The 16,917-nt window shown below is 48.5% G+C and overlaps 7 protein-coding genes across 7 annotated transcripts; 3 read left to right on the top strand and 4 right to left on the bottom strand.

Annotated features, from left to right (window-relative positions):
* Positions 1-91: 91 nt before the first annotated feature.
* TRIVIDRAFT_222171 (uncharacterized protein) lies at positions 92-688 on the bottom strand (the record flags this gene model as incomplete). The annotated part of the gene is made up of 5 exons (XM_014101645.1): positions 92-215; positions 270-295; positions 364-473; positions 524-549; positions 603-688. 5 exons carry the CDS (start codon positions 686-688, stop codon positions 92-94), a joined length of 372 nt encoding a protein of 123 aa, XP_013957120.1.
* A 647-nt stretch (positions 689-1,335) lies between these two features.
* On the top strand, positions 1,336-2,019 carry TRIVIDRAFT_53877 (uncharacterized protein; the record flags this gene model as incomplete). Its single annotated transcript, XM_014101644.1, has 1 exon — positions 1,336-2,019. One exon carries the CDS (start codon positions 1,336-1,338, stop codon positions 2,017-2,019), a length of 684 nt encoding a protein of 227 aa, XP_013957119.1.
* An 840-nt stretch (positions 2,020-2,859) lies between these two features.
* TRIVIDRAFT_60270 (uncharacterized protein) lies at positions 2,860-4,260 on the top strand (the record flags this gene model as incomplete). The annotated part of the gene is made up of 1 exon (XM_014101643.1): positions 2,860-4,260. The coding sequence occupies one exon, from the start codon at positions 2,860-2,862 to the stop codon at positions 4,258-4,260; it is 1,401 nt and encodes a 466-aa protein (XP_013957118.1).
* Positions 4,261-5,166: 906 nt separating this feature from the next.
* On the top strand, positions 5,167-6,189 carry TRIVIDRAFT_29700 (uncharacterized protein; the record flags this gene model as incomplete). The annotated part of the gene is made up of 1 exon (XM_014101642.1): positions 5,167-6,189. One exon carries the CDS (start codon positions 5,167-5,169, stop codon positions 6,187-6,189), a length of 1,023 nt encoding a protein of 340 aa, XP_013957117.1.
* A 1,279-nt stretch (positions 6,190-7,468) lies between these two features.
* Positions 7,469-8,092, bottom strand: TRIVIDRAFT_60272 (uncharacterized protein; the record flags this gene model as incomplete). Its single annotated transcript, XM_014101641.1, has 1 exon — positions 7,469-8,092. One exon carries the CDS (start codon positions 8,090-8,092, stop codon positions 7,469-7,471), a length of 624 nt encoding a protein of 207 aa, XP_013957116.1.
* A 2,833-nt stretch (positions 8,093-10,925) lies between these two features.
* Positions 10,926-11,864, bottom strand: TRIVIDRAFT_28901 (uncharacterized protein; the record flags this gene model as incomplete). The annotated part of the gene is made up of 2 exons (XM_014101640.1): positions 10,926-11,515; positions 11,786-11,864. Coding segments are annotated over 2 exons (669 nt in total), but the record flags the coding sequence as incomplete, so codon positions are not given.
* A 1,241-nt stretch (positions 11,865-13,105) lies between these two features.
* TRIVIDRAFT_71118 (glycoside hydrolase family 55 protein) lies at positions 13,106-16,106 on the bottom strand (the record flags this gene model as incomplete). Its single annotated transcript, XM_014101639.1, has 6 exons — positions 13,106-13,752; positions 13,815-15,030; positions 15,096-15,174; positions 15,236-15,364; positions 15,444-15,697; positions 15,755-16,106. The coding sequence occupies 6 exons, from the start codon at positions 16,059-16,061 to the stop codon at positions 13,212-13,214; spliced, it is 2,526 nt and encodes an 841-aa protein (XP_013957114.1).
* Positions 16,107-16,917: the final 811 nt, after the last annotated feature.

The following is a 16,917-nucleotide window of genomic DNA, read 5'->3' as shown; positions in this document are numbered from 1 at the left end:
CGTTGAATCTTGTGGATTTAATAATAGATATCGAATTGGCAATGTGGGTGATTTTTTTTTTTTTTTTTGTCTAACCTGGTAGAGCAAAAACTCAACCAGACCACTGTATCTTCCGATCCAAAAACACATCCATTCTATCTTCAACAATGTCATCAAATAGAGAGGCTTTGATGAGCAGCTTTCCAGGCATGGTGATGTCGATGGTATATATCGGGCTATGTTGACGATTAGTACATGTTATTTTGAAGACAAAGTCCCAAAAATCCTACCTTCCACAAGCTTTGCAAAAGTTTCTCTAAACAATCGTCTCCTATTAGAAAAACCATCTTCTATGAGCTTTGGGATCACAGGGTTAAGACATACTCTGGCCAAATTTCCTGAGGCTGTCTTGTAGTCTTCATACTCATTCAATGTATTCTGTGCATCATCCACTTTTACCTCGCTCTCATCGACGACATAGTTAATCGAGTATGCTATTAAGAATTAGTGTCATGTCAGACTGACGATTGAGTGCATTACTTACGCCCACCCGCACGACGGCAATTGCGGCTACATCTATTAGCTACGGAAGCTATACACGATGGAAAGACAAGGCAACGTACCAGTGACAAGCAACAGTCTTTGAAGGAGGTGTAGCCAGTGATACTGTGATCGAACCACAGTTACAACTTCCCTTTACTGAAGCCATATTGTTGTAAGTGCGTGCAACAAGTTGTTGGATGACGTCTTTATCTTGTAGATCCGAATATTCAACTTGGGGCGTTTGAAGGTTTTATTTATGCTTAGAAGGTGGCTTTAGTTTCAGTTTCTGGCAAGTCTTGAAAATTGCCACATTTGGCAAACAATCCATTAACGGATAAACACAGCGAGACTTGTCGGAAACAAACAAGTGCATCTCATCATTCTGCAGATGGCGGCTGAATAATGAGTCTCGCGGGTGATTCAGCATCTTTCGGTTCTCTCCGACGCACCCAGCTGTTGAGAATTACCACAATTGGGCATAGATCGTCCTGGCTTCACTTCCTTCACAACAGATTGGCTGCAACTCGAATCTATTGCGCCGGCTCCACTCGGATTTATCCTGGACGGAAAACGGAAACCCGTCTCGATTTTCAGCTGTACGAAACTAATGGACAGTGTTATTGTTCAACACACTGTGCTACTCTCTGATATACTACTAGCCTTAACAGAACTAAGATGAAGGAGCCATTTTAGCCACTTCTGGAAGCTCTTGTGATCTTTTGCCAAAGCCGTGAGAGATATTCGTGATTCATACCGAAAACGGGACGGAAACCTACCTCAACACATCTTTGCAGCAACCGAGAACAAACCAACATGGCGTCATCAACACCCTCTAAGCCAAAGTGGGCAACAGTCAAGACGACTTTACCTGTTCGTCCGTTGCCGCTCAACTCCATGCGAGTTCCAGTCACAACTGATCGCTTAATCATCCGGGCTCTGGCTGCTGAAGACCTCGACAGCCTGCACTTGCTCCGCTCACAGCCCGAGGTTATGATAAACACTCCCCAGGGAAGACCCGACAAAGATATTGACGAGACGCGGCCAAAGCTCGAGTTTTTCCTCCCTCCAAAGGATGACGCACACTACAATTTCGCCGTGTGCCTCAAAGAAACTGGCGAGATGATTGGCATCGGCGGCTGCCACCAGCTGAAATCCATCTTTGGCTGGCCCGCCATGGGATACATGTTTCGCAAGGAATTCTGGGGCAAGGGATATGCAACCGAGTTTACCAAGGGGTGGCTGGACATGTGGTGCAAGCTGCCCCGAGAAGAGGCAGAAGTTGAAGTTGATCAGCGCAGCTTTCCCGAGGGAGATGAGAAAGCAGTGGAGATAATGACGGCGTTTACGTCTGCGGAAAACCTTGCTAGTCAAAATGTCCTTTCCAAGGCTGGGTTTGAGCGCTTTCTGGATTGGGAGGATGCCGATTTGCGAAATCCGGATGCCCAGATAACTTTGGTGGCATACAGGTATTTCCCAAGCAAGCACGTGGCAAATTGAGTACAGGAGGAAGAATTTCGGGAAGAATTTATGTTGAGAGGTGTTTTGTAGATCAATAGACTTTAGCCCGTTGAGGTTTTTTGCTTCATAAACTCCTGTTTGATCTTGAAGCCTAAAGGCAAACACATAGAGTGATATTGCGTGATGAGTATGAAACATGCGAATGCTTGCTATATACTTGTCCACCAGTCTATCTCTTTTGGCACTTCTATTCCAAATTTTCGGAACATTCCCTAGTGCGATGACATCTTTATGTTCGCCAAATAGCATATTAATACGATACTGCTAACGTGCACAGCCGCCAAATGTTTTTATAGAATTCCAGCCGCAGATAGAGTTATTAAAATTGGCATATATGGGACGCTATTGGCAAAAGTTTCATCTTCGCTAGGCAGATCATTTAGTTGGAATGCAGTGTTAACCCCCAGACATTCACATCAGCCTCTGCGGCGTTAAAGTTTACGTACGTGTATTCAGCTTTCAAAATTACAGCCAGACGAAATTCGCTGTAGCAAATATAGGAGAGTAGGGTTACACCATCTTCCAGTCTGTATTGATTTGATGCGGGACTGTGTGATTTTTCAGCTCTATTTCACTATGACCGAATCGTGATGGAAATTGGACAGCCCGGAAAACTCTCTTTTCTCCCATTATTATTATGTAGCATATTAGCTAATTAAACGGCGAGCAGTAAGGTTCTTTTTCTTTTCTTTAAGCTTATTTCTAGTTATTGCATCCCTACCGGTATTGCCTTTGTTCCCAGTTCCTCTCTTGTCCTAACCAGAAGGATAACCCTTCCGTCTTCATATACCTAGATTCGACTGGAAACAAATTCCAACAATGGTCGCCCTTGTCAACTGGAATAACGAAATCCGATATGAGGTACCTGATAACCAGTTTAAGACGCCGACTCAAGTTTCGGACATCCAGGCGGCTGTCAGACAAGCCTATGAGCAGGCCCAACGAGTGACCGTCGTCGGAGCCATGCATTCTACCACTGAGTGCACAATGGGCACTGGCACCGTCATCTCGATGAAGAATTTCAATCGCGTCCTTGATGTTGATAAGGAGCGGTTGACTGTCACCGTGGAAGGAGGTGTGACCCTGCACCAGCTCTGCGGCCACTTGAAAGAACTCGGCTTCCAGCCTCCTGTCATCCTGGAATATGGCAATTTCCAGATTGGCGCCATCAGCGGCACGCATGCCAATGACACCTCTGTAACACGATCTGCGCAGTTCTCGTCGTTTGTTCTCGGCGTGAAGCTGGTCACTCCAAGTGGTGAGCTCATGGAAATATCAGAATCACAGAATGCGGAATACCTACCTGCCATTCGCTCCCATTTCGGCATGCTCGGCGTCGTCTACGAGGTCACCTTGCGTATCTTCAAGACGCAACCGTTGCACATCAGTTTTCAGGTCGGGCAAATCGACGCATTCACGGAGAACTTTGCAGCCGAACTGCAGGCTCTCAAAGCGGACAACGACCAGGTGTTCGGGATGCTATTTCCGAACACCGGCGAGCTGCTATGGCAGTGCCGCAAGTTCTTGGATCCAGCGGTACCGAGGCTGAGTTCCCCAACCGCCTGGCTGGACTCGATTGAAAGCAAGAATATCAGTCTGTTCGGCAGTCTGATTCTGCCCCTGGCAAAGGCCTTGACGGCGCTACGCCCGTCGGCAGAAGTGGCCGGGCTCATTCTCCAAGCGACGGTCGGCTTGCCACTAAAGATGATCCGCCACAGTCGCTATATCATCGATCCGTGCGATCGTGCTGTCATCTACGCCGCAGATGATCCAGACTTTGACTTCTATGACTGGGTGTTTCCCGAGGGGAAATGGTGTGACATGGCTCGGGCATTTTTGCAGCTGAGCCGCCAGTTTCGGCGACAGCGGGACTTTACCTTGCCGTTGCCTGCACTAATTTACTTTATCAAGCAGGACCAGGAGTCCTTGCTGTCACGATCACGGAGCGCCAACATGATGGCAATTGATCCACTGTACCCTGACCCGAAGGAGCCCAGGTGGAAGGAGTTTCGCCTCGCCTTTAACGAGGTTGCTGTGCGCCACGGCGGCATCCCTCATATCAACAAAACGCGTGACGGGGCCATCGGCCATTTTGCGCAGACCGAGGATCAGGACAGCATCCGGCAGTTTCTCGCGATACGCCAGCAGCTTGACCCAAAGGGCCTGTTCCTCAATGACTACTTTAAGACCATGTTCGCCAAGTACATTCAAGGTGCTTGAAGGTCAACGGGGCAAGGAGAGGGTAATAGTTTGTTTAAACTAAGGGTCGTGGTAGGGTTATGCTTGGTTTGAGACAGTAAGCCTATGTGTGACCTGGTATTTAGTTTCTATATTTTCTTTGCGCTTGTAAGTTCTGTAACTCCGCTGGCCTCAAACCCTTAAAATTACCAGTATACGTAGCTTTCGTTTTATCTCCTAGGATCTTTATCACGGGTGCCAATAGTGGCCTTGGCTTCTCAATTACAAAGTTATTCTCGGCAAATACATGAAATGTTGCTGCAAATCCATCTCTTGTATTGATTCAGCCAACACTTACATAGTCAACCCTATGCCTGTTAAGAACATTGAGGCGAAAATCTTTTCTTCAAGTCGTCCTCACACTGTCCATTTGCCCCACAAAGTCTCGGATATCCGTTGCCACTTCTCTGTACCTGATGCTCCGCCTCTTCCACGGCACGAGGCGGTGATAATGTGGATCCCGGTTGGCCAGCGCAAAACGGATCGTTTACCTCTTTGAGTAATTTTCTCAGAGAATGTTTAACTTGCTGGAGTGGGGTACACGGAAGAACCCTTGGCATGCCCGGATACAGTGTAAGTCATCTTGCAAATCTGAAGAAATCCGTGTGGTTAATAAGACTTACATACAAACGTTGAGTGTCAAGATTGAGGAATTAGCAATTCACCATCATGCAGAATTACCCGTTTGAGGCATCAATCTCTGATAGGGGAAAGGCTCAACGGCTGACATGGATTATGTCATTAGTGGCACCAGTAAAGGCACATCTTAGAGTGGTTGAAGAATCCTTTGGCTGGATACATAAATTCTCAACTGTTTGGCTGCTGGAATAAACCTAGGGAATTACTATAGCCGTCATCATATAGTGCTTAACTCTCTTTCAAACCACAATGGCTTCGCTTCCAGCCACATACCAAGCAGTGGTTGTCACAGAGGCCAACGCACCATTCAAGCTTCGTGAAGTACAGCTGCAACACCCAGGACCAGGCCAGGTCCTTGTCAAAGTCGTAGCATGCGGCGTGTGCTTCTCAGACATTGCCCTTGCAAGCGGCCACATGGGCAATGTCTTCCCCAGAACTCCGGGTCACGAACTTGTCGGCGATATCGTCGAACTTGGTCAAAATGTTACGCGATTCACTATAGGAGAGCGAGTCGGAAGTCCCTGGCATGGCGGACATGATGGCAGTTGTCGACAGTGCAAAAGAGGACAGTTTCAATTGTGTGAACAACAGACGATCAATGGGGTTACTCAGGATGGTGGATTTGCAGAGTATGTACTACTCCGTCAAGAAGCCATTGTCCGCGTTCCAAAAGAGATGAATCCAGCAGAAGCCGCCCCCCTCCTCTGTGCGGGAGTCACAGTTTTTAACGGCATTCGAAAATTGCACGTTGAACAGGGAGCCATTGTCGCTGTTCAAGGACTCGGTGGCTTGGGGCATCTTGCTGTTCAGTACGCGAACAAGATGGGATATGAAGTCGCAGTTCTTTCATCCGGCGACGACAAAGCTGCCTTTGCCAAGGAGCTTGGTGCGCATCATTACATCAACACCAAGAAAGTTGACGGTCCTACCGAACTTGCTAAACTTGGTGGTGCCTCCATTATTGTCCAAACGGCACCAAACCCCGACATCATAGGCCGACTAGTCGATGGACTTGCCCCTGGTGGCAAGCTCCTGTGCTTGGCTCCCGTTGGCGGAGTGGAAATTGATACTGCTGCCCTTGTGTCTGGAGCTCGAAGTGTTCATGGCTGGCCTAGCGGTCACGCTATCGATAGTGAAGACGCGATCCGATTTGCTCAGGTGCATGGAATCAAGTGTATGGTGGAGGAGTATGCTTTTACAGATGTCCAAGCAGCAGTTGATAGTCTATTGGCGGGAAGGCCTCGCTTTAGAAATGTCTTGGTTATTCAGTGAAGGATAGATAGTAATAAGATATGTGAGAAAGGGCCAATGATTTGTATTATTCTTCTGAGTACATCACGTTGCTTGGCCCACAGATCAGACAGCCACCGAAAATGGAATGAAGTCGGATTTTGGCATGTCATGCTCGTGTCCGGAGACGCACTGGAGTTATGGCTGGCGGCGGCTGAGGCAATTGCTTGCGCCGATGCTACCATGTCAGCGGGCAGCACGGTTAAGCTGCTACCCTCTCAGCTGGAGCTGGGATCGGGAACTGCTATGTTGACGCTGATTGTAGATGCAAGGCCATGGCCAATATCTGTGGCAACCCACGGAGCTGTGACAATAACAACTGCAAGGGCAGCTTCGCCGTCTGCCTATGCTAGGCCACCACCAACACTTGCGGAGCTCTGGCGCCGTGGGAAGACAATAGATGTGATGATGTCCCTACTTTGAGTGCAAATGGGAATGTATCGGCAAGTATGTCCGATGTGAATGTATCGGAACGGACTCTTCGTCTGGAGGGGATTCAGGCTCGGGAGGCTCCGGCAGCTCCTCAGCTGATCCGGCCTTTAGCTTAATCTTGGGAACTTTTAGTGCGTCCCTCGAGGGCGGTGCAGACGACACCTCTTGGGCTGCCTGGGCGTCCAATACGAATCCGTGCCAGTCGGCCTATACCATCAACCAGGGGGCAACAGACTACCCAAAGTGCGGAACTCAGTTCTGTGATCCCAATGGAAGATGCGGTTTCACAACGGACAGCCTGTGGATCGATCTGAACGGCAATTTCTACGAGCAGGGTGTATTCCAGACAAGTGGTTGGCCTGAGTGCTTTGGCGGCGTCTACTTTGTCAATGTATGGTAGTATTATGGTTGCTTTTAGCAAGCATCTTGCAACATTCCACTTGGAAAATGAATAGATATAGGATAATGGAACAGTATTCCTTCATAGATGTGTAAGAGATATTTGTTAATATCTTGGCGGGAAAATCCCATTTCACAGTATCGGGCAATGCATGTATCACGTAGCTAATAGAGTGGTAAACAAACCCCAATATAATCACTATTAACAATGTCCATTCAAGCTATCTAAACGAGTGTAGAGAAGTAAAGGAATATACCCAGGTATCTAGGCTGAAGTAATGACAGTCTTGATGATCCCTTTCGTAGATCATGGGGAGTTTCAACAACCCGCTATGCTTTGGCGGTCGACATTCCTCGTGGAATGCCTTCTCGGTAGACCGAATTTCGCGACCATAAGACTCTGGTTGTGGCAGCCCTTCCCATTTCCAACTTAGCATGTGGTCACGAAAGAGTATGTAGCATCGTGACAGATTGTCGTTGCCAGGGATACAAAGTTGAGTTGGGCGCAATTGCAGCACACGCCGGCGTTTCTCGGTCCCAGCCTCTCCTCAATCTCCTCAATCCCAGCACGCCTTGACAGTGTCACGTTCCTATAATGCTCGTCGACGTCGATTTCGTCCCTCTTGTCGTTTGTTCCCTTGGACTTCAAGTAACTCTGCATGAGTGTGACAAATATCTGAGCGTTGTACTGGCTGGCAAAGAATATCGATGATTGGATCGACGTGCAGTACAGATGTTCCAGGCCTTGGGCGTTATAATATCCGAGCGATGATAAAATTCCGGAACCATATGCTTTGTTCCACTGATCAACCAGATTGGCAGTCACTGCCTGAGCAAGCTTGATGCCGGCGTTTTCGAAAGATTGGATGAGTTGTTCAGTTATAATGACCCCGACAACGACGTCCACTCCCCACTTGGTTTTATTCACTTTGTATGCCTTGCTGACGGACCAGCGTTTGCTGATGGAGCGGTCATCCAGTTCTGTGGTAGCTGGCGCACCAAAGCTGAGAGAGACCATGCTCAAGATGGTGACGATCTTTGGTAAAAGAAGCATTTTGATAACAGTTGGGGTGGGTTGTAGGCAAGATGTGTGTCTTGTGGATGTTATTGGCAGTGGACTTGGTCGTTAATTCAAGTCATCTAGAGGGGAAATCCATCCATATATATAGATGTCTGCAAAGTCGTTGCTTTCAGTGACGATTGCTTCTGCTTGCTTCTGACCTTCCAGATCGTCAGTAGTTCCGGTTCAACTGAACACTTTGAGTAATTTGTTCGACGCTATTGTTAACATTCGTGTTGTAAGTCGATGATATTGCGAACCCATCACGAATACAGGGTTCCTACTACTATATTTGGTATACCACAGAATCTGAGTCCATAGTACCTGGAAGTACTGTAATACTACTAACTGAATCGGATAATAACCTCGGAATAGAGACAAGATAGGCAACAATTCGCGCCTGAGTTGCTCAGCTAGAAAAGACGTAGAAACATCAAAAAAGAAAGATAAGATGAACTCCACCAAATCCTAGGACTTGAGTCATTTGACAACATGACCTTTACGCTGGAGCTTCAACGTCTTCACATGTTTTGATTCCTTTTTCCGTAGTGCTTACAGTGAATCCTTTGCTCTAGTATGGGGTTGCTGTCAGTTGAGCTCATCTTTAACGTTCATTCGTTATACCACATTATGGACTATGCTTCATCAACCCTGTATATTCCTAATAGAGGATGCCGATCTTCCGAAACGCTAGCACAGCGGGGCTTGGCATACAGCTGAGCGACCTTAGTTTCCCAATAAAGGATGGTAAATACCGGATCACTGGGAATGACAGCTGGGCAGAGGTTACACCCGGAGCTACCAGTGGAGTCATCTTGGCGAACCGGTTCGCGAAGCTGGAGGTAGAACTGCATTAAACATCTCCCAAAAAAGAAGCTTTCCGAAGCTTGTGCCATTAAGGCAAAGGCCGTCAACCAATTCAGACTGCCTTATCATGAGCTTGGCTTAGTCCCAACTGATCAGGCGTTTTCGTGAGATTTTAGATGCCAAGTCTCGGGTATCGGCCGTCGGAACACCAACAAGTGCAAAGCTCAGTATCAAATCTCACGAGCGTGTGGGGGTTGTAGTCCAATACTCTAATCTTAATGCTCAAAGTAACGTCGGAGAATAAGGCATCCAAAGATACCAGCAACTTCCCAACCTTTTGGGCGGTGTTGACTACTATGAGCCCACTTAATTTGACCCTTGAATCAGTTATTCCCGAAGCTTTCTTCTTGGATTATATCTATTTTTATATACGATATATTTGCAAAAACGTCGGGAATCCCTTCGGCAGTTGAAGAGGGAGGCAATAGGACGGACGGACGAAATACCTTTTTTGGCTTCAGCTGAGCAGCATGCCCCACGGCTATCTGCTTTTTGTTTCCGGTGGTAAAAATTAGCCAATCGTTACACCATAGCAACTCGTCGGTGAACCGAACTTGGCTGGCAGTAGGCAGTTCTAAATATTTTGAAGAAAATCCTCCCGTCGGAAAACAATGTCGTCTTCGTTAAAAGGCACCGTAGAGCATGAATTAATGTCGGCGGTACTTTTGGTATCTAGTTAAGCTGGACACGTGTTACTTTGATCGTCTCATTTGCTGTAAGTGTCTTTATCGCTTTTGCCGCGGGAATAACTGAGTGACGGTATGCCTTTGAAAGAAGCCGTTGTTGTCTCTTCCGCGTATTCTTACCGCCTCCAGTTCTCGTGTAAGTCCGCGTAGTCGGAAATTCACCGAATCATGAGACATGAAAAACTCCTCATCAAGCTTGCCACCTATAAAAAGCAGAGGACGCCGTCGAGATTCATGCTTTCTCGATCCCTTGTAGTCCCGTTTCTCATCACTTGGTTGTAAGATGCTATTGCAGCCTTATACCACTTGCTCGTCACAGATGACTCTCCGATGCTTCTCTGGTCTTGGGTGTGGCTCTACTTTTCGAATCATCGGTCATCAGGGGGACTGTATTATGGCATGGCGAAGACACTGAGATGGCCAACAGCCAAACGCTAGAGTAAGGAGGCGCATGCAAAGAGAATCCTGGAACAGCACGACCTGCCCACAGTAGAAAAAGGTCTAAACTAGCTTGCAAGCGATGACGACGCCTTCTTCAATTTTGTTTTGAAACGTCTTGAACATGTAGTGATCAAGAGCTATCAGGCCATGTGGTCATTAGAAATAGATAGCCATTTGTGCTATTCCGCCTGCACGAAATCCGGTAAACCCTTCGTCGACGTAGTGATGATAATAACTCTCCCTGACCCGTATTCCAAGACGATTGCAGTGTCACTGGCCGTCATTCTTGCCCCTTGGTATCGCTCTGGTAGCTTCGAGAGTTGATGCTCACCCCACATAACCCATTCTCCATTCGAACCGTGGCAATACCCGCAGCAGGGAGTAAGAGTAATTGATTCGCTGTTTTCGTCATCGCTACCAGCGCCGATAAAAGCATGTTGCACACAAACATCGGTGTTGAAGTGTCGACCTCTACTCCAAGGATGTATCACGTGTATAAGTTGACCGTTATCTACCCTCCATACAAAAGTTTCATCTCTCCGGAGTGTAGCACCAATAAGCGAGGAGTCATGATTAAACGCCAATGAAGCAACATCGATAGAAGCTATAGTTGCCCTAAAGCTCTTGCTTTTATTGCGGCAAATGATGTGGATATCGTCAGAGCTGGTGGCAAAGGCTATGTGTCAAGTCGTGAGAGAATGCAATGCATATGGTTTCAGTATCGGGTTCGGGTATACAATGCTGGTAAATAGGTTCACCAGTTCCAGTCTCCCACAAAGATACGGTACCGCTACCTGTAGCTGCCCCTAGAAATGTTGAATCATCCGAAAATCTCATGTCGATCGCCAAATCTTCTTTAAAGGAGCGGATGCAGAGATACCCCTCCTCACGTGCCACAAGTCAACCGTCTCTCCAGTGGAAGTGGCAAGAAATTCCAAGTCGTGGGAGAAAGTCCTTAGTGCCTGATATTCAGTTGAAGTAGGAAAATGAGAAATACAAACGCCTGTATCAATTTTCCAGATGCAAGCTTGTCCCTCCATTGGAACTGAGCCATGGCAGACTGATGCTACAAGTGAGCAGTCATGCGAGAACGAGACATTCTCTATAACATCTCCCGGACATTTCAGGCTTTGTATACAGTGTCCAGTCGTCGCACTCCATACCATCAGCGTATTGTCATTAAGGCTTGTAGATGCAACCAGGGATGCATCGTGAGAGAAGGTGATTTTATCAACAGGACTAACATGTTTGTCTACCGTAGCTGAATCGATCAACGGTAGCTTCTGATCTTGCTCCATGACGTCCCATATGCCTATTGCGCCACTCCGTGAAGCAGATGCTAAACATGTTAAATCGTGTGAAAAGGCAACCGATGACATAAAACCGATATAGCCGTTGCATGTTTGTATACGTTGCTTCGTATCTATTCGCTAAAGGGAGACCTCATCCTTTTTTGCTCTTAGTAAGTATTTCCAGTCATGTGACAAGGCAACGAGGTCAAACTTCATATTCGGATTCCCAACATTCGGACTCCCAAGCTAGATCTCTCTGTCGCAGCTTTCTGTGTCGACTCTCCAAAACAGCAGGAATCCATGCTGACGAACAACTGCCAAATGCGTTGAGTCGGTAGAAAATGCTGCCAGAATTGCCCTGCGACGGTTCCTCTTGTTCAGAATGGATTTGCACGCACCACTATCAGTGTTCCAAATGCAAACAGTTCCATCATCATACGTAGATGCGACGAGCGTCGAGTCGTGCGAAAAGGCCACAGAAGCCAACTGGCCATGGAACTCAAAACGGATCGTAACATTTCTTAGCGATTAGAAATAGTTTCTTTGGGTATACAAAGCATTCGTGATAACACGGTAATTGAGAGGGGGCTTGTGAGGATGATGATTGTGCCTACAATGGCACGGAATTCTTCAGCAACTTCGTTTTTCTCGCAGCCTGACGGCCCATCAATCTTCTGATCCAGAATTGGCAAGTATGTCGCGTCAAGACGCGATCCCGTGGCTTTTGAGCCGCCTTCCTTTGCGAATCTCGGCCTGTATTTTAAATGCCAAGACGTGAACCAACTTGAAATGATGATAGATTGGTAAGACAAACCCGAATAAACACGAAATCGGGTCCATCGATAAAGTCGGAAAGGTTTCGGATAGTAGTTCGGATTGAGGTTGGTTCGAGGCAGGAATAGAGTCGCTGATGTACGCAATCTAGATATCTCGTTGGTTAGCAATCCATTAGTAGCTCGCAAATGGGAGATGTAAAGGAATGAGTAGCCTAAGACGTACGAACTAATCGACAACTGAACTGTCCACTGCCAGCATCAACCTCTAGTATCCATCTTTTCACGCTGATAGCGACTGATATGGGACGTAATTGACTTGTCGATAAAGGTCGATCGGCCTAGTGAGCGCGTGGATGCCTTGGAGTCGGAAACAGGATGGAAATGCAATTGTCTGCGCAATGGCAGTTTGAGGAAGCTTCTGTTGTTCCAGATGATCATTAGCAGTTCATTTCTCCTCGCAAAGGGACAGAGGGAAGAATCGCAGACTCCGGTTATCATCAACCTTGGCAGCTTCAATATTTCTGGGTGACCATGATTGTCCGCTGTCGTTTGCGTGGTGGAAAGGCTAAACAAGTAGCTGAAGTCAATTGAGGAGAGAAGCGGAAGATGCAAGGCTGCAAACCACGTGAATGAGTACCTATATTTTGTACCTTGTTATCTAGACGCTAGAAAGTACCATGCCTTGGAGAAAACACCCGTGGAGGAGCAAGACCGAACCTCAAACTTTGCACTGGAAATAGAGAGGAAGCAATCCGACCACGTAGCAAGCAGAGTCAATGAGAGACGATGAGGACGATTGGCCGTTGGTTGCTTCTATTCGCAGTACCAGCATCGCTCTGTTCCCTGCCAGCAGCAGGTGATAACCTCCACGAACAGCTGGGAGATCTGGGAGATCTGGGAGTCATAAGCTACACCAAGTTATGGAAGATATTTACTCCCTCAGATCTGATGAATTACTGTATATTTATTACAACTACAGACTATTGGCCAAAACTGGCATATCACAATCATAGAGTGACGCGTAAAACCATAGCTAAATCAAACTCGCATCCTAGCCCAAAGACTCAAACAAAGACACGCCCTGCGGGAATGGTCCAGTGTTGTCCTTCTGGAACACAGTATCCACGTTCTGCACGGTAGCCATGGACACGGAACCAACAGTGTTCAAGCTGTAAATCCTGACCTGGCTCTTCTTGCTGAAAATGCTACTAAGCAGCGACTTTGGCGAGCCGCTATCAATTCCAACGATTTGAGTCTGGCAGTTTTCCTGGTCGGTGTTGGAGCAGGTTGTGCTGTGATCGTTGAAGAACGAGTACAGACCCGCGCCGTAGACGAGGATGTCTCTTGAGCTGAGGACACGCAGCGCCCAGCCGTCCTTGCAGACACCGGAGCGACCTTGGCAGAAATAGTTGAAATCTGGGTCGGTGGAGCCGAAGATGCTGGAGATGAGATTGGGCGAAGACTGGAACTGGGTGGCGTTGGGGTGCGGTTGGTAGTAAGCAGTTTCGGTTTGGATGAAGCCCATGAAGATGTTTTGAGTCTTGGAAAATTCGTACTGGTACAGAGCGTTGTGCTCCACGGCAGTGCCCCATCTAGAAAAAGTCGGTTAGTAAATTATCCAGTATGCTGTGATCAAGGGATATAGGGCACATACAGCCAAATGTTTCCAGCGATGCTTTCAACCAACAATCCGCGCACGCTGTACACGTCAATCATCCTAAGGCTGGGGTCCTCAATGTCGTGGTCAGAAGCCCAGAGCCAGCAGTTCTCCATGTACAGTCCCTGGGCAGCAGGTGTAACGTGCATCATGGTGTGCGCTGCAATGCAGTTGGGGTTGATGGCGTCGCTTCCAATGTTCTGGGGGCAGTTTGCAAGCTGCAGATTGCTGCCCTCGAAACCGCCAACTCGGACGTGAACATCCCACATGCCTGACGGGTTGGATGCTGTGCTGGCAAGGTTGTACTCAATTACAATGGCACCGCTTGTAGAGCCTTGCGTGCTGACCACCATGTTTGACCACTCAATCTGGCCAAACTGTCCGGGTAAGCCAACTTGCACAACGGGCTGGGGTGAAGAAGCTTTTGAGAAGAAAGGTCCAGATCCCATGATGTTAGAGTACGCTTCACCAACGATGCGAGCTCCAGGCGGGATTCTGATTGTGCTCGTCACCTTGTAGATTCCACCATCCACAAAGAGAACTTTACCCTGACGCACAGCAGTGGCAATTGCCGCATTGAGTGCCTTTGTGTCGTCGGTAACGGCATCTCCCTTGGCACCCAAGTCACGGGCGCTGAGGAAACTGGATACGTCGAGGTCAGCGTACAGAGGCTTCGATCGTGTGTAGAAAGCGCCGTTTCTAACGGTGAGACTGGACGGGCGGGGGAAGGGACTAGCTGGTCCGTCAACATATGTAGGGCCATGAGGATTGTAGGTGTGGCCGGTAACATATCCTTTGATGGTGGTGTGGCCGGTAGTTCCCTCCAAAACGGTAGCACCAGTAGGACCTTGAATTGCGATGGGGACGTTTGAGAGCTGAATGTTTTCCAGGTTGAGGTTGCCGGCTCCCACTGGCTGTGATGTGCTCGTCTTGGCCGTCTTGATAAAGATGTCGGTGTCAGTAACGCTGGAATCAATCATGGTAATGCCTCCCACGCTCAAATGTCCGTTGCCATCTACAGCGCTCATGTCAAGGCCGACAGAGCAGTTGTTGATGGTAATGCCGGCATATGTCCAGCCCCAATCGAAGCCCTGGCGAATGGCTGTCTGAGCGTTGTGGAAAGTGAGGTTGCGCATGGTGAATTGCTGGCTGCCGAACTGCGCGCCAAATTTGCCGCCGACAAAGGTGATGTCGGTCAAGAAGCCACCGGAGCCTGTGGTAAAAGAGTCAGTAAGTCATGAAACCTAGGTACTTGAGAATGACAGCTGGGGTGCTTACCATCTTCCATAAAGATACCCTGGTGGGCGGTGTTTGGGGCATCGCTCATCAGAATGCGGACATTTTGAATGCTCGTAGCCTAGAACCGTACACATTAGCGATGGCTTGCATTTGCGCGAGAAGAATCATAAAGAACATACCTGAGCAGTTGGCCAGTGGATTCCAGTTGGGCCGGACCCTTGGGCATTGACAGGCGGAACATCGGTAAGATCGATGATGAAGTTGGCGACCTGTCGGTAGAAGATGTTTGTGGGGCCCCAGATGTGGTTCTGCAAAAATCCCATTAATTTCTGACACGCACTTGGATAGACGCGCCTTAATGTACGCGTCAGGGTCAGAGGATCTCACCTTGTCACCATCAATAACGCCCAGGCCAACACCGCCGAAATTGGGGCTGGCCTTGAGCGTTGGCAAGTTGACAGCATCACCAATCATCATGGTAAAGTAATAGTCGATGATTGGAGACGACACAACGTAGGTTCCCGGTGGGAAATACACAATCGCAGGAGTCACGGTGCTGGACGAGCAGTTGTCAGGTCCACAGCGACCACCCGAGGTCATGGCAAGGTTGATGGCCGCAGTATCGTCAGTAACGCCGTCACCTAAGCCAGGTGGTCAGTATTGAATTGTGCTCACGAAGAAACAGGAAGAGTCCGCACCTTTGGCACCATAGTCCATCACATTGCGAAAGACCTTGTAGTCAGAGTCAGCAAAAGGCGCGACGCCCTGATGCTTGATCTTGTCGAGCCAGTATTGTGTTGGTGGTGGCGGCGTTGGCTTCTTGGCAAGTAACTTGGAACTCTGGCTATGATCCGACTTGAAATCGAACCAAGCTGCAAACTCTTGCTGAATGTTCTCAACAAAGGTTTCGATCTGGGGCACAAGACGACCAGAGCCATAGCCTGCCTGCGAAAGATGCGGCAAGGCCAGGGCCGGCAGAAGGACCCTGTAGCTGAGAGCCTTCATGGTGGAGGACGGGGTTGGCGAGGAGAGAGAGAGAATTGGCGGATGAGATGATCCCAAGGTCAACTACCCCGTGATGAAACATGTTGAAAGACGGCACGGGGGAAATGAGGTTAATATAGCTGTCGACGTTAGTGGGATTGCCGCTTCGTTAGCGACATGGGTGCGTGATCGACCCAATTGACTGGGATATTAGTCCATTGCAACAATTTTGCTCTTTTTCTCTTCCTCTCGTCCTCTGTCCCGTCCCGTGTGTCCCTGTATTTCGGAACCCCAGTCCCCCCGTCTCGTCTGCTGTCATCCGATGATGGAGCAAAAACCCCAGAGCGCGAACCAGGATGGCGATGCCGAGGATGCTAGTCTGGAGTTGTCTGGAGCAGCGGCCTAGGCTTGAACAGGTCTAGGGACGAAGCTGACAGTCTCCCGAATGGACTCCAGGCGGTAAGCTTTGCGGGGTAAGTAAGTCTGTAATACTGCAAAGTTGTCGGCAAGATCCAGGAATTGATGATGGCCTGCCCCTGGTCTTTTTACTCAGGAACCGGATCGTGCCATGGGCTGAAGCTGCGCCCGCGAACAAGGACAGCTGGGCAGCACTAAAGCCGCCAGTAGGCCCGCGAATTGGCCGGTGGCGGCTGGCAAATGATTTGAAAGATTTTTGTCTTTCGTGCAGCGAAGCTCAATGACCAGCTACCGATGTGGCAAGGCGGCCGGGGAGAGTAGGCTTTAACGTTTGTCATGCCCGTTTCCCACGTTTCCACGCAGTAAGCCTCAGGAACTGTCGGAGGTGTCTGCATAGGAGCTATTGTCTGCAGTCGGGCCGAGGGCGTTGAGAGAATGAGGCCAGAAGTTGGAGAGTCGC

Source organism: Trichoderma virens, assembly GCF_000170995.1.
Source record: "Trichoderma virens Gv29-8 chromosome Unknown TRIVIscaffold_6, whole genome shotgun sequence".
Lineage (NCBI taxonomy): Eukaryota > Fungi > Ascomycota > Sordariomycetes > Hypocreales > Hypocreaceae > Trichoderma > Trichoderma virens.
This window is presented reverse-complemented; position numbering and strand designations above follow the sequence as displayed.